The following is a 14814-nucleotide window of genomic DNA, read 5'->3' on the forward strand; positions in this document are numbered from 1 at the left end:
AGCAAAATTTTGTTTAAGCTGTAGGAATTTTAAAAGTATACTTTGTATCAAACCTATGAGCATTTGAGGTGTATATATATATATATAAAATGTGTGTGTGTGTGTGTGTGTGTGTGTGTGTGCGTGTGTGCGTGTGTGCGTGTGTGTGTGTGTCTGATCAATACTAAGGTATTTATGGGTAACATATTTAGGGGCTGAGAAGACTTGAAATAAATGGACTAGATGTTTAACCATCCTTGTGGGTCTCTTCCCTTCTCTACTTCTCCACTAAGACCAAGGACTCTGGCTGGTCCTGAGATGCTCTAGCTAGCTAGTTCACATGGTATATTTTGGAACTCTGTGTGGAGGCTCTAGAAAGCATAGTATGTTTTGGCGCCCAATGTGGGGCAGTGGCTGTGAGGCTCTGGATGAGAGGCTCTACATTCACCAGCTCAACTCATAGGATCAGTTCAGTGGAGAAGTGCCAGTGACCCGGAATGGGGTAAGTGTAAAAATAGGCAAGTGAGAAGATTTAGTAAGGGCTAAACTAGTCACTTTGCTTTTTCAGCTAAAATGAGGCAGATAGTAAGAAATGGGCCTCCCTCTTGAGGGAAGTATGAAACAGACTGTCAGACTTCTGGATGAGACTGGATCCGACTGGCAGTCTCAACCAGTCTCCCCTCTGAGTCTGACTTTGTCCCCAGTTTAAATACCCTATTACAATTACATCATCACAGTATACTGACTATGTGTGAACTAGAGAATTACTAAATACTAAGTATATCTGTGAACTCCAGAATAATCATCTCATCAATTTCACTGAGTTAACTCCTTGTTTCAAGTATACTTGTCCAGAGTTCTGGCCCTCTACAACTTTGTGTCAAATGTTTGTGGCTGCTGCTCTTGCTTCAGTAAGAAAAACATTTCCAAATGTTATTTTGTTACATTTCATGGAAGATATCTTGGGGTGTGCAATTGAGTTGCAAATGTTAAAAGCATGTGTACAAAAGACCATAGAAACATTAAAAGAACAACCAATTGTAAATTGTACCAAGAGAAATTTCAAAGGCATGCTCCTTATAGGATATGAAGTATGCCCTAAGGTGCTTACAGTCCAAAAACTTTCTTTAAGAACAGAGAAGTTGAACACCTTAAATGACTTTCTGAAAGTGATAGGAGATATCCAATGGATGTGTCTGGTGTTAGGCTTAACTACCTATCAATTAAAACCATTATATAACATTTTAATAGGAGACACTGCTTTAGATTCACCATGCCAGCTTACAAAAGAACCTCAAGAGACTTAATTATTATTAATTGAGACTCTAACCTCCCAGAAATCCAGTGCTGTGCTTGTACTCCCAAGATAGGTCTCAGCCAGATAGTCAGAGAGGTCAGGTGGGGGGCCCCAGCCTTCAAGGAACAAGAAGTGGCCTTTGATGGTCCATTCTTGCTCTGATTCCTACTTCACTCAGCCCTCTAGAGCCCATTCACAAGTCAGGTTATCCTGGCTGGGGAGACATTTGAATCTGTCCAATCGTTATTCTCTGACTGCTTCTTGGTCAATATTGAAAAGAAAAGGTAATCAAATAAAAAGAGATTTTAAAAAGCTAACTGAAGCTGTGACCCTGGGAAAGTCACTTAATTCCAATTGCCTCAGCAAAAAAACAAACAAACAAACAAAAAAACAACTGAAGAAAATCATGCATTAAAAACTAAAATGAGGCAAAGAATATGAGACATCAAAAATCGGTTAAAAAACAAAAACAACCTAAAAAGGAAGAAAAAAATGAAATTGAATGTAAAGTATCACAGTTATTGTTATTATTATTTTACATTTTGTTAAAGCTTTTTATTTACAAAACATGCCTGGGTTATTTTTCAACTCTGATCCTTGCAAACCTTTCTGTTCCAAATGTTTCCCTTCTTGCCCCCATCCCCTCCCTTCAAAGGCAGGTATTCTAATACATGTTAAATGTTCAAATTTATGTAAAACCCAATATATATACACACACATATTTATACAGTTACATTGCTGCACAAGAAAAAATTGGGTAAAGAAGGAAAAAAAAAAAAAAAAAAAACCTCTGAGAAAGAAAACAAAATGCAATCGAATATCAAGAAGAGAATCAGAATACTATGATGTGGTCCACACTCAGTTCCCACATCCTCTCTCTGGGTGTAAATGGACCTTTTTATCACTGAACAATTGGAACTGGTTTGAATCATGGTATTCTTGAAGAGAACCACGTCCATCAGGATTGATCATCATATACTTTTGTTGCTGCTGTGTATAATGACCTCCTGGTTCTCCTCATTTTACTCAGCATCAGTTCATGTCAGTCTCTCCAGGCCTCTTGAAATCATCCTGATGGTTGTTTCTTACATAACAATAATATTCCAGAACATTCATGCACCATAATTTATTCAGCCATTCTCCAAGGAAAGGGCATCTATTCAGTTTACAATTTCTCATCACTACAAAGAGGGCTGCCACAAACATTTTTGCATATATGGATCCCTTTCCCTTCTTTAAGATCTCTTTGGGATATAATTTCAGCACAAACACTCCTGGGCCAAAGGGTATGCACAGTTTCATATCTTTTTCATCACAGTTCCAAATTGCTCTCCAGAATGGTTACATCAGTTCACAGTTCCACCAACAATATGTCAGTGCCCCAGTTTTCCCACATGCCCTCCAACATTTGTCATTACCTTTTCCTGTCATCTTAGTCGAGCTGAGAGGTATGTAGTCCTTTCTCAGAGATGTCTTAATTTGGATTTCTCTTCTCAACAGTGATTGGGAGCACCTTTTCATATAACTATTTATAATTTCAGTTTTCTCATCTAACAATTCTCTGTTCATATCCTTTGATCATTTATCAATAGGGAAATGGAGAGAGTTGCAAGAAGAAATAGACGGCAAGTCTATAATAGTGGGAGATCTTAATCTTGCACTCTCAGAACTAGATAAATCAAACCACAAAACAAATAAGAAAGAAATTAAGGAGCAAAATAGAACATTAGAAAAATTGGGTATTATAGATCTTTGGAGAACCCTGAATGATGATAGAAAGGAGTATACTTTCTTCGCAGCAGTTCATGGAACCTATACAAAAATTGACGATATATTAGGACATAAAGATCTCAAAATTAAATGCAGGAAGGCAGAAATAGTAAATGCTTTCTTCTCAGATCATAATGCAATAAAAACTACATTCAACAAGAAGTTAGGGGTAAATAGCCCAAAAAATAATTGGAAACTAAATAATCCCTTCTTAAAGAATGATTGGGTGAAGCAGCAAATTATACAAACTAGTAATCATTTTACCCCAAATGCCTGCCATCTAGGGGAGGCGATGGAGGGAAGGAAGGGGAAAATTCAGAACAGAAGGGAGTGCAAGGGATAATGTTGTAAAAAAAAATTTACCTATGCATATGTACTGTCAAAAAAAATGTTATAATTATAAAATTAATTTCAAAAAATAATAATTTCATCCAACATAATGACAACGATGAGACATCATACCAAAATGTGTGGGATGTAGCTAAAGTGGTGATAAGGGGAAATGTTATATCTTTAGAGGCTTGAATAAAATAGAGAAAGAGAAAATCAATGAATTGGGCCTACAAGTTAAAAAGCTAGAAAAAGACCAAATTAAAAAGCCCCAACCAAATACTTGAAATTCTAAAATTAAAAGGAGACATCAATAATATTGAAAGTAAAAAAAAAAAAAAAAAAAAAAAACTATTAAATTAATACATAAAACTAAGAGTTGGTTTGATGAAAAACCCAATAAAATAGATAAAACTTAGGTAAATCTGATAAGAAAAAGGAAAGAGGAAAATCAAATTGTTAGTCTTAAAAATGAAAAGGGGGATCTTTCCACCAATGAAGAGGACATTAGAGCAATAGGGACTTACTTTGCCCAACTTTATGCCAATAAATTTGATAACTTAAGTGAAATGGGTGACTACCTCCAAAAATATAGGATTCCTAGATTAACAGAGGAAAGAAATTGCTTAAATAGTCCCATGTCAGAAAAAGAAATACAAGAAACTATTAATCAACTCCCCAAGAAAAAAATCCCCAGGCCCAGATGGATTTCCATGTGAATTCTAACAAACATTTAAAGAACAATTAACCCCAATGTTATATAAAGTATTTGAAAAAATAGGGGATGAAGGAGTCCTACTAAACTCCTTTTATGACACAGACATGGTACTGATACCTAAACCAGGTAAGGTGAAAACTGAGAAAGAAAAGTATAGACCAATCTACTTAATGAATATTGATGCTAAAATTGTAAATAAGATATTAGCAAAAAAGACTTCAGAAAATCATCCCCAGGAAAATACACTATGATCAAGTAGGATTTATACCCGGAATGCAGGGCTGGTTTAATATTAGGAAAACTATTAGTATAATTGACCATATTACTAATCAAATTAACAAAAACCATATGATCATCACAATAGATGCAGAAAAAGCATATGATAAAATACAACATCCATTCCTCCTAAAAACACTTGAGAGAATAGGAATAAATGGACTATTCCTTAAAATAGTGAGGAGTCCATATTTAAAACTATCAGTAAGCATCATATGTAATGGGGATAAACTGGAACCTTTCCCAGTAAGATCAGGAGTGAAACAAGTTGCCCACTATCACCATTACTATTCAATATTGTTTTAGAAATGCTAGCCTCAGCAATAAGAGTAAAGAACTAGATTAAAGGAATAAGAGTAGGTGATGAGGAAATCAAACTATCACTCTTTGCAGATGATATGATGGTATACTTAGAGAACCCCAGAGATTCTAATACAAAGTTATTAGAAATAATTCACAATTTTAGCATAGTTGCTGGATACAAAATAAATCCACATAAATCCTCAGCATTTTGATACATCACCAAGAAAATGCAACAGCAAGAGATACAAAGAGAAATACCATTGAAAACAACTGTCAAGAGTATAAAATATTTGGGAATCCATCTACCAAAGAAAAGTCAGGAATTATATGAGAAAAATTACAAAACACTTGCCACAAAAATAAAGTCAAATTTAAATAATTAGAAAGATATGAAGTGCTCTTGGATAGGCTGAGTGAATATGATAAAGATGACAATACTCCCTAAATTAATCAATTTATTTAGTGTTATGCCAATCAGACTCCCAAGAAATTATTTTAATGACTTCGAAAAAGTAACAACAAAATTCCTATGGAAGACCAAAAGGTCGTAAATTTCAAGGGAATTAATGAAAAAAAAAAATCAGATGAAGATGGCCTAGCTGTAGGTGATCCAAAGCTATATTAGAAAGCAGCAGTCACCAAAACCATTTGGTATTAGCTAAGAATTAGAGTAGTTGATCAGTGGAACAGGTTAGGTTCATAGGACAAAATAGTGTACAACTATATCAATCTAGTGTTTGACAAACCCAAAGATACCAATTTTTGGGATAAGAATTCATTATTTGAAATGGACTGAATTAGTATAAATTTTATATATATTTAAGACATGAGGCCTTTATCAGGACTGTTGAATGTAAAATGTTTTCCCACTTAATTGCTTCTCTTCTAATCCTGTCTGCATTAGTTGTTTATACAAAAACTTTTAAAATTAATATCACAAAATATCTATTTTTTGTGATCAATAAGGATCTCTGGTTCTATTCTATTAATTATGCTTAAATCAGGTAAACTAATCCCTCTATTCTTGTGAACAGAATTTCCATGGCATTCTTGTTGGCAAAAATGAGAAACATGAGGAATGGATCTCATTGAAAGCCATTGTGCACCAAAACTAGGCAACTTTTTAGAAAGCAATGTATATTAAAAATAACAAATTTACTTCCAAAAAGTTAGGCAAATTCTGCAGGAATGGGGAACATTTATGGGTAAGTATCTCTCAAGGTTTGTGGTTTCCAACCCCAGTTACCACCTATCTTCTATAAGGTGCACCTTTGTTTTGAGTAGAAATAAGGAACTTAGCTTGCTAACTAGCCTCTACACAAAGAAAAGTGTGCTACTAGCAGATTGGAGCACACACCCTGTCAGCTTGCACAGTCTCATACAAACTTGTTTTCATGAAAATAAATCTCCCCCCACCTCCTCCTTTCCAGCCCCCACTCAGAGCTAAAAATTAAGGAACTGATCTATAATTCTGTTATAAGACAGGAACTGAAGAACCTGGAACAGTCAGGAAGGAGAAAGAGTGGGGGAAATGGGTTCCACATTGTTTTATAAAAAAGATCCTCGAATACATGAGATTTGATGAGACTATTGAGAATGTTTGGAAACAGAAGAGTAGAAGGTCCCCAAATTCAGAGAGTAGAATATAAAAGATTTGACATCTTCTAAATATAAATTGCTCAAGAATATATTTGACACTGAGCAGAACCAGGAGGTCATTGTACACTTCAACAACAATACTGTATGAGGATGTATTCTGATGTTAGTGCATATCTTTAACAAAGAGTAGATCTCATTCAGATCCAATTGATCAATGGACGGACAGAATCACCTACACCCAGAGAAGGACCACTAGGAAATGAGTGTAAACTGTTTGCACTTTTGTTTTTCTTCCCAGCTTATTTTTACCTTCTGAATACCATTCTTCCTGTATAACAAGAAAATTCGGTTCTGCACACATGTATTGTATCTAGGATATACTATAATATATTTAACATGTATGGGAATGCCTGCCATTTAGGGGAGGGGCTGGAGGGAAGGAGGGGAAAATTCAGAACAGAAGTCAGTGCAAGGGTTAATGTTGTAAAAAATTACGAATGCATATGTACTGACAAAAAAAGAGTTATAAATATAAAATTAATTTAATAAAAGAATATCTTTGGGGCACCTAGGTGACGTAGTAGATAGAGCACCAGCCTTGAATTCAGGAAGACTCGAGTTCAAATCTGGCCTCAGACACTTAACACTTCCTAGCTGTGTGACCCTGGGCAAGTCACTTAACCCCAGCCTCAGAAAAAGAAAAAAAAAGAATATCTTTGACACAAATATATTTTGGGATGACTCAGTACCAGAATTTTCCTTTGATTATTAACATTAATAATGGGAAGTTTTGCTTGGTCATTCTCTATTTCAGGTAGGTGAGAGAGGTACAAGGATTTTTTTTCCTTATAAAAAAATTTATTTTTAACATAAAAGCAAAGTGTTAGGTATAATCTACAAGTGTAGCTAAAAGAATTCTTGATTCAAGATCAAGATTTCAAAGATAGAGAATATAGAGAAAAGATAGAGATAGAAAATGATTTTATAATTTCTTGTAAAAATGCCTTCAACACTGGTGAAAATGACAACAATCAAAAACATTTCTTTTTTAATTTTGAAATTCATACAAAGGGAATCAAATGAACATTTTAAATTTACACAAAACAGAAAAATATGCCAAGGAACATGTCTGCAAAGTCTGGATTTCTTGAGTAGAAATGAATTCAATGAAACATTTTTTCAAAGCTTTCTCAGTCCTTCTATTTCATTTATCATTACTGTAATAATGCCTTCCTTCTTGCCTTAGAGGATCAGGGGAGAAACAATCCCATGGCTAGTACACTTCCCACTGCTGCTAACCTCTCCCATTCAAAATAGGAAAAAGAAAAAAAAAAAAACAAACCAACAATCATAAAGAAAAAAAAAAGTTTCACTGCAGTGTGTATTCTGTCATGTCTAGCAAGATGGAAGCTGAAAATAAAGGCCTTTCCACACTGATTGCCTTTAAAAGGTTTCTCTTCAATGTGGACTCTCTGATGTGTAGCAAGATGGGGGCTCAATCTAAAAGTCTTTCTACACCAATTACATTCACAAGCCTTCTCTACAATGTCGGTTTCCTTATGTCTTCCTAGACAGAAGATATCTTTACAAGTTTTTCCACACTCAAGACTTAAAATGTTCATCAGGTTCTTTTCTAATACACATATACTGATAAGTAAGAAGAATCGAGTTCTCACTGAAAACCTTCTCACTTTTTTAAATTACGGAAAGCATTTCTTCAGTATCACTTTTCTCATGGCCACTGAGGTCTGAAGTGCACTTCACAGCTACATCCCATTGATTACCTGGAACCAAGGGCTCTAGCTCTTCAGTGAAGCATTTCCTGTATTCACTACCTTGAAGATAATCACTTCCTGAGGTCACTTTCTTACAGTGAATTAGGATCACTACAGACCATCTGAATCTCTTTCTAATTCCATAGAGTTCACAATCACTCTTTGGATATTTATCTCCTTTGAAAATAAAATCCTGCAATTCCTTCAAATAGAAGTCAAAGGGACCATCAACCATGAATATTTGCAGGTCGTGGTTTTTCACAAAAGTTCCCAGCTTTTTACTCATCTCATTTACTGTGAACCCAGTTTCTACATCTGAACAAACATACACAAAAAGACATGCACACATGTATATACACAAATAGTAATGTAAGATAAGAGTCACTACAGATTGTCAGTAACCTGAATATACAAAGCATCACAGGTGAACTCAGTGCAAGCAACGGCTTTTAATACCCCAAGTCACATTTAAGAGACAGATTGGAGGCAACAAGGTGGTTCAGTGGATAGAGCACCAGCCCTGAAAGCAGGAAGACCTGAGTTCAAATCTGGCCTCAGACATTTACACTTCCTAGCTTTGTGACCCTGGGCAACTCACTTAACCCCAATTGTCTCAGCAAAAGTTCTAATAATAATAAAAGAGATCTAGATCATGTGTAATACATGAATCCCTAAGTACTAGACTAGTCAGAGAATTATCCTCTCCCAATGAAATATACACATTCAGTAAAGGCAAGAGCCCAAGCCGTACCAAATACTTAATGACAGCAAATTAGAGTCTTCTTTCTGATGGAATATTTTTTCCTAATTAATGAAACTTGAGTTCAAATCAGGCCTCAGACACTAAACACTTCCTATTTAGGCAAGTCACTGAACACCCATATCTTTAGCCAAAAAACAAGAAAAAGAATAGGAAAGGGGATTCTACCTCAATGTTTAATGAATGACACAGGAAAAAAATAAAGACATGAGAAAGATACCAAAGATTAGAACAGAAAAGATTTATGCCATCTCCTAAATAAAAATTGCTCAAGAATATATTTGAGATAAATATATTTTGGAATTAGAAAGTACAGGAATTTTGCATTGATTATTAACATTTATAATGGGAAGACTTAATTTTTTGTCATTCTCTATTTCAGGAGGGTGAGAGACATATAAGGATTTTTTTCCTATAAAAATATTTGTTTTTGAAATGAAAGTAAAGTGTGAGGTATAATCTAGAATGTAACGCGGAGATTTCTTGATTCAAGATGTACATTTAAAAGATAGAGGTCATAAAAGTAATTTTATGATTTCTTGCAATAATTTTTGTAATAATATCTTCAACACCAGTGAATCTGCCAACAGAAAACCATCAATATCTGATTTCTTTAAATTTACACAAAACAGAAAAATATGTCCAGAAACAAATGGGCAAAGCCTGAATTTCTTTTTTGAGTTGTAATGAATTTAATAAAACACTTTTCAAGGCTTTCTCAGTGCTTCTGTTCTATCATTACTGTAATAATAGCTTCCTTATGATTTTCGATTAGAGGATCAGGGAAGGAACAATGCAGTGGCTAGTATAGGTCCCATTGCTAATCTTTCCTATCCAAAATAGAAGGGAAAAAAAAAAAAAAAAGCAATCATCAAAAAAAACCTTATACTGCAGTGTGGATTCTGTGATGTCTTGCAAGATGGGAGTTGCATGTAAAGGCCTTGCCACACTGATTACACTTAAAAGGTTTCTCTCCAGTGTGGATTCTCTGATGTCTAGCAAGACTGGAACTACATGTGAAAGCCTTTCCACACTGATCACACTTAAAATTTTTCTCTCTAGTGTGGATTCTCTGATGTGCAACAAGATTGGAGCTAGTGCTAAAAGCCTTTCCACACTGATTACACTTAAAAGGTTTCTCTCCACTGTGGATTCTCTGGTGTACAGTAAGATGGGACCTGGTTGTGAAAGCCTTTCCACACTGATCACACTTAAAAGGTTTCTCTCCTGTGTGGATTCTCTGATGTATAGCAAGATCAGATTTGTTAATGAAAGCCTTTCCACACTGATTACATTTAAAAGGTTTCTCTCCAGTGTGGACTCTCTGATGGGCAGCAAGACCGAACCTCCATTTGTAAGTCTTTCCACACTGATTACATTTAAAAGGTTTCTCTCCAGTGTGGACTCTCTGATGTGCAGCAAGACTGTAACTCCAAGTGAAAGCCCTTCCACACTGATTACATTTAAAAGGTTTCTCTCCAGTATGGGTTTTCCGATGTGCAGCAAGACTGACACGCCACGTGAAAGTCTTTCCACACTGATTACACTTAAAAGGTTTCTCTCCAGTGTGGATTCTCTGATGATCAGCAAGAGTGACACTCCATGCGAAAGCCCTTCCACACTGATTACACTTAAAAGGTTTCTCTCCAGTGTGCATTCTCTGATGTGCAGCAAGATTGAAGCTCAATGTAAAAGCCTTTCCACACTGATCACACTTAAAAGGTTTCTCTCCTGTGTGGATTCTCTGATGTACAATAAGATGGGAGTTGGATATGAAAGCCTTTCCACACTGATTACATGTAAAAGGTTTCTTTCCAGTGTAGATTTTCTCATCTTTTGGTAGAATGGAGATATTTGTAAAAGTTTTTCCCCGTTGATTGCTTAAGTAAGTCTTTCCATACTGAAGATTTAAGCACGGCTTCTGTCTAGGGTGGATTGTCTGATGGTCAAGCGGGAATGATCTATAATCGGAAGCTCTCCTGCATTTAGTACTTTCATGAGACACCTCTCCAGGATGAGGACTAGCAAGAGCTGGATTCCAAGCAAAGGCTTTCCCACACTGATCATATCCATATCTTTTCATTCCAAGGGGGTAAGAAAGAGATGAGTGACAGGATGAGGTTGCTTCACATACATCACTTCCTGAGGTCATTTTCTTTCTGTGATTTAGAACGGAAGGCCATCTGAATCTCTTCCCAAATTCATACAATTCACGATCACTCTTTGGATGTTTATCTTCTTTGAGAAGAAAATCATGCAATTCCTTCCAATTGAAGTCACAGGGACAATCATTCATGAAGCTTTGCATGTCGTGTTCTTTCATAGAAATTCCCAGCTTTTTAGTCATCTCATGTACTGTGAACCCAGTTTCTACATCTGAAGAAGACAAACATATACACAAAAACACATACAAACATGTAGAAACACAAATAATAAATGGAACATAAGAACCACTGCAGCTTGGGACCATATTAACTATATAAAACTTCATAGGTGTACTCAGTGCAAGCAATGGCTTATAATAATCCAAGTCATTTTTAAGAAGAGACAGACAGGAGGCAGCGAGGTGGTGCAGTGGATAGAGCACCAGCCCTGAAAGAAGGAAGACCAGAGTTCAAAGCTGGCCTCAGGCACTTACACTTCCTAGCTGTGTGACCCTGGGCACTTGTCTCAACAAAAATGATGATGATGATAATAATAATAATAAAAAAACAGAGACAGATAATGTGTGAGCCATGAAGAGTACTGGACCAATCAGAGACTTATCCTTTCCCAATGAAATATACACACTTAGCAAAGGCAGAGGCCCAAGGCCAAGATGACTAGCAAATACTTAATGACACTAGATTGGAGTCTTCTTTCTGCTGGAATGGTTTTTCCCAATTAGAGGGAAAACTCAGCCAACACACCATTGAAAACTACAGAGCAGATAAGGAGTAGGCTGCTTTTAGAGATATGTGGGGCAGTACCACATTTACTCATATGGGGAAAAAGTGAACTTCCAAATGAGTTCGATGATAATAGGGAAATTCAGAAGGGATTCAATGAAAAATGAAAACGCTACAAGATTTAAAAGATTACTTTAGATTCCACATCTCTGGGAAGGCAGTGGTTAACTCTCCTAAAAGCATAAACAAAGGTTACAGACATGTTGGTTTTTTGACCCAGTAACTAAAGACAGAGAAAGTTCATTTTTATTTGCTTCTTTTTTCCTAATGGTGTATATGGAAGTCAAAGGGCATATATATATATATATTTATTCATTTAATTTTTGAGGCTGGGGTTAAGTGACTTGCCCAGGGTCACACAGCTAGGAAGTGTTAAGTGCCTGAACCCAAATTTGAACTCGGGTCCTCCTGAATTCAGGGCTGGTGCTCTATCCACCGCGCCCCCTAGCTGCCCCGAATATATACTTCTGTAACTCTTTTGTCATACATCCATAGTGTTCTCCAAATTGAGTGCATCAGTTCATAATTTAAGCAATAATATGTTAGTGTCCCTAACATGATGTTAAAACAATGATATTAAAACATGATATTAAAATAATAATAACTAAATAATAATAATTAATTAATAAAATAGTAATGAAATAATAAAATATTAACATGATATTAAAATGATGTTTTTGATTTGTATGTTCCTAATCAATAATAACTTAGAATATATTCTCTTAAGGTTGTAAACAGTTTTAATTTCTTCATCAGAAGTGACCTATTCCTATCCCTTTGAGTATTGAGAGGTGAGCTCTTCATCTGAGAAGTTTTGTCTAGAAGGGGCCCTTTCTTTTTCTCTTTCCATTGCCTGCTCCTGCCCCTCCCTGAGCCAGAGGTGAAAGAATAGGAGGCTGAGAGCCCAGGCCAATGCAGTTGCCCCTGGAGCTTGCTCTTGGCTAACTTAGCAGAGTCTGCCTAGAGGGCATAGCCTTTTATCTGAGTCAAATCTCTGGCTAGGGAGATGAGGTCCCTCCCAAGATCCTATGAAGGCCTGGAAAACTTCTGGACTTTTATTCACTTTTGCTGCTCAATATGAATAATGTGAGGCATTTATTTTTGGTTTTGGGGAGAGTGGGAGGGAGCTAAGTGTTACCTGTCCTCCCCTCGCCCATTCTTTTAAGCCCATTTTCATGGAGCTTCTCTAAAAAATGTGGCGATAAAATCTCAAAAAAGTACAGCCAACACCATAATGGACACAGACTTGGTGCCCTCAGATGACTGAACACTCAATCTGGGATGCAGCGCAGTGGGGATCCCTTCTGCGCGGTTTGTGCGCATTTTGAACTGAGGATGAACACCATGAAAAGAGAGGAAATGGTCCTTACCCAGGGACAGCAGGTTCTGGACATTCTCCAGTGTGACCTCCCAGTACAGCTCCTTCTGAGACGGGGGCAGGATCTCCCACTCTTCCTCAGTGAAGTCCACCACAATATCCCTGATTGTCACCAACTCCTAAACCATCAAAAGTCACTTGATTTACTGCTGAAAGGGACTCCAGAATCCATCTAGCCCAACCCTCATCAAGACAGAGTAAGTTGAAGCAGAAATGGGATTTGCCTCATATCTATCAGATTAGCTAAGAAGACCAAAGTGATCAATGCTGGAAAGAATGTGGGAATACTGGGCCACTAGGGCACTGCTGAGGAAATGTGAAGTGAGCCAAGGCTTCGAAGAGCAACTTGGAACAATGCACAATGGGCAACCAAACTCTGCAGATCTTTGGATCAAGTAAAGCACCACTAGGTCTGTAATGTTCCAAAGTGATCCTAAACAGAGGGAAAGGGCCTACATGTGCAAAAATAGGCACGGCAATCCTTTCCTGGGCGCTGTGGCAACTGAGGAAATTCCCACCAATTGGGGGAATGGCTGAACAAGCTATGGCATGTGAATATAACGAAATAGTATTGTAAAATGAGAAATGATGAACAGGCAGATTTCAGAAAGGACAGAAAAACCAAACTAATGGAAAATGAAATGACCAGAGCCAGGAAAAGATTGTATACAGAATCAGCAACAGAGGGTGATGATCAATTATGAAAGGACTGTCCCTTCTCAGGAGCACAAGGATCTAAGGCAAATTCAAAAGACTCATGAAGGAAAAGGCTTTGCACACCCTAACTGAAGAAGCGATGGGCTCTGAAGGTGATTGAAGAATATAGCTTTTAGTTACTTTATTCTTTTTTTTTTCTCTTTTGATGTATCATTTTTCACAACTTTGATCAATGGGGATGTCAGTTTTAAATGATAGCACGGATAGATACCTATATCAAGTTGCCCACCATTTTGTTAGGGAAGGAGCGAAAGGATGGTGAAAAATGTACAACTCCAAATCTTATAAACATGATCGCTCCAATTGATCATGACATGAAATTGAAAAGAATTTAAAACAAACAAGTGAATGTACCTTTTTGTATCTGGGTCCTACTTCTTTCTGACTCTCTATGAGACCCAAGAGATCCAACCCAAAGCACAGGTCAGGCAAGGAGGAGAGAGGGTGTCTGTGACATCTGAGGAAATGTAACCCCCCACTCCTGGAGTCTGCCCCACCCCCAGGGGATAAAAAAGCCACAGTTTACTCTCTGGCTGGTCCCTGAGCTCCCTGACTCTGGCTTTCCCTACCAAGGACCCTGACCATTCCCACCACAGGATCAATGAGATGGTCTTTATGTGGCTCCTGGCACACGGCAGGCACCAGGACACCCAGCCCAGCGTCCTCACACCTTCGTCTTCCTCTCTGCCCCAGGGACAGTGGCCTCCTGGCTTAACCAGGACCCTCTGTCCCCTGCCCTGGACTTTTTCAGTGGCTTTCTCCTGTTTGCTAAGGCCTCCTCCCTCACCTCCTGCCAATTTCTCCCTTTCTGAAAACAAAGTTTTCCTGGTCTCCCAAACTTCTGAACCTTGCCTCGGAGAGTAGCTCCCATCTACACTGTCCAGAGCAGGTGTGGACAGAGCTCAGGAGATCTTTTCTCCCCTGGGAGCTCCTTGAGGGCAGATCGGATGGTTTTCTTTCTCTT

General features: G+C 37.3%; 2 protein-coding genes across 2 annotated transcripts in view; both read right to left on the reverse strand.

The window, feature by feature from the left end:
* Positions 1-1051, reverse strand: part of LOC141562666 (uncharacterized) — a 36325-nt gene extending 35274 nt beyond the window's left edge. Inside the window, 1 exon segment of the mRNA XM_074302670.1 lies at positions 1031-1051. Within this exon segment, the coding sequence (XP_074158771.1) occupies positions 1031-1051 (21 nt within the window).
* An 8346-nt stretch (positions 1052-9397) lies between these two features.
* Positions 9398-14814, reverse strand: part of LOC141562667 (uncharacterized) — a 32553-nt gene continuing 27136 nt past the window's right edge. Inside the window, 1 exon segment of the mRNA XM_074302671.1 lies at positions 9398-10945. Coding sequence (XP_074158772.1) covers positions 9691-10945 — 1255 coding nt within the window. The 3' untranslated portion in view covers positions 9398-9690.

The sequence above is a fragment of the Sminthopsis crassicaudata genome, chromosome 3, assembly GCF_048593235.1.
Source record: "Sminthopsis crassicaudata isolate SCR6 chromosome 3, ASM4859323v1, whole genome shotgun sequence".
Lineage (NCBI taxonomy): Eukaryota > Metazoa > Chordata > Mammalia > Dasyuromorphia > Dasyuridae > Sminthopsis > Sminthopsis crassicaudata.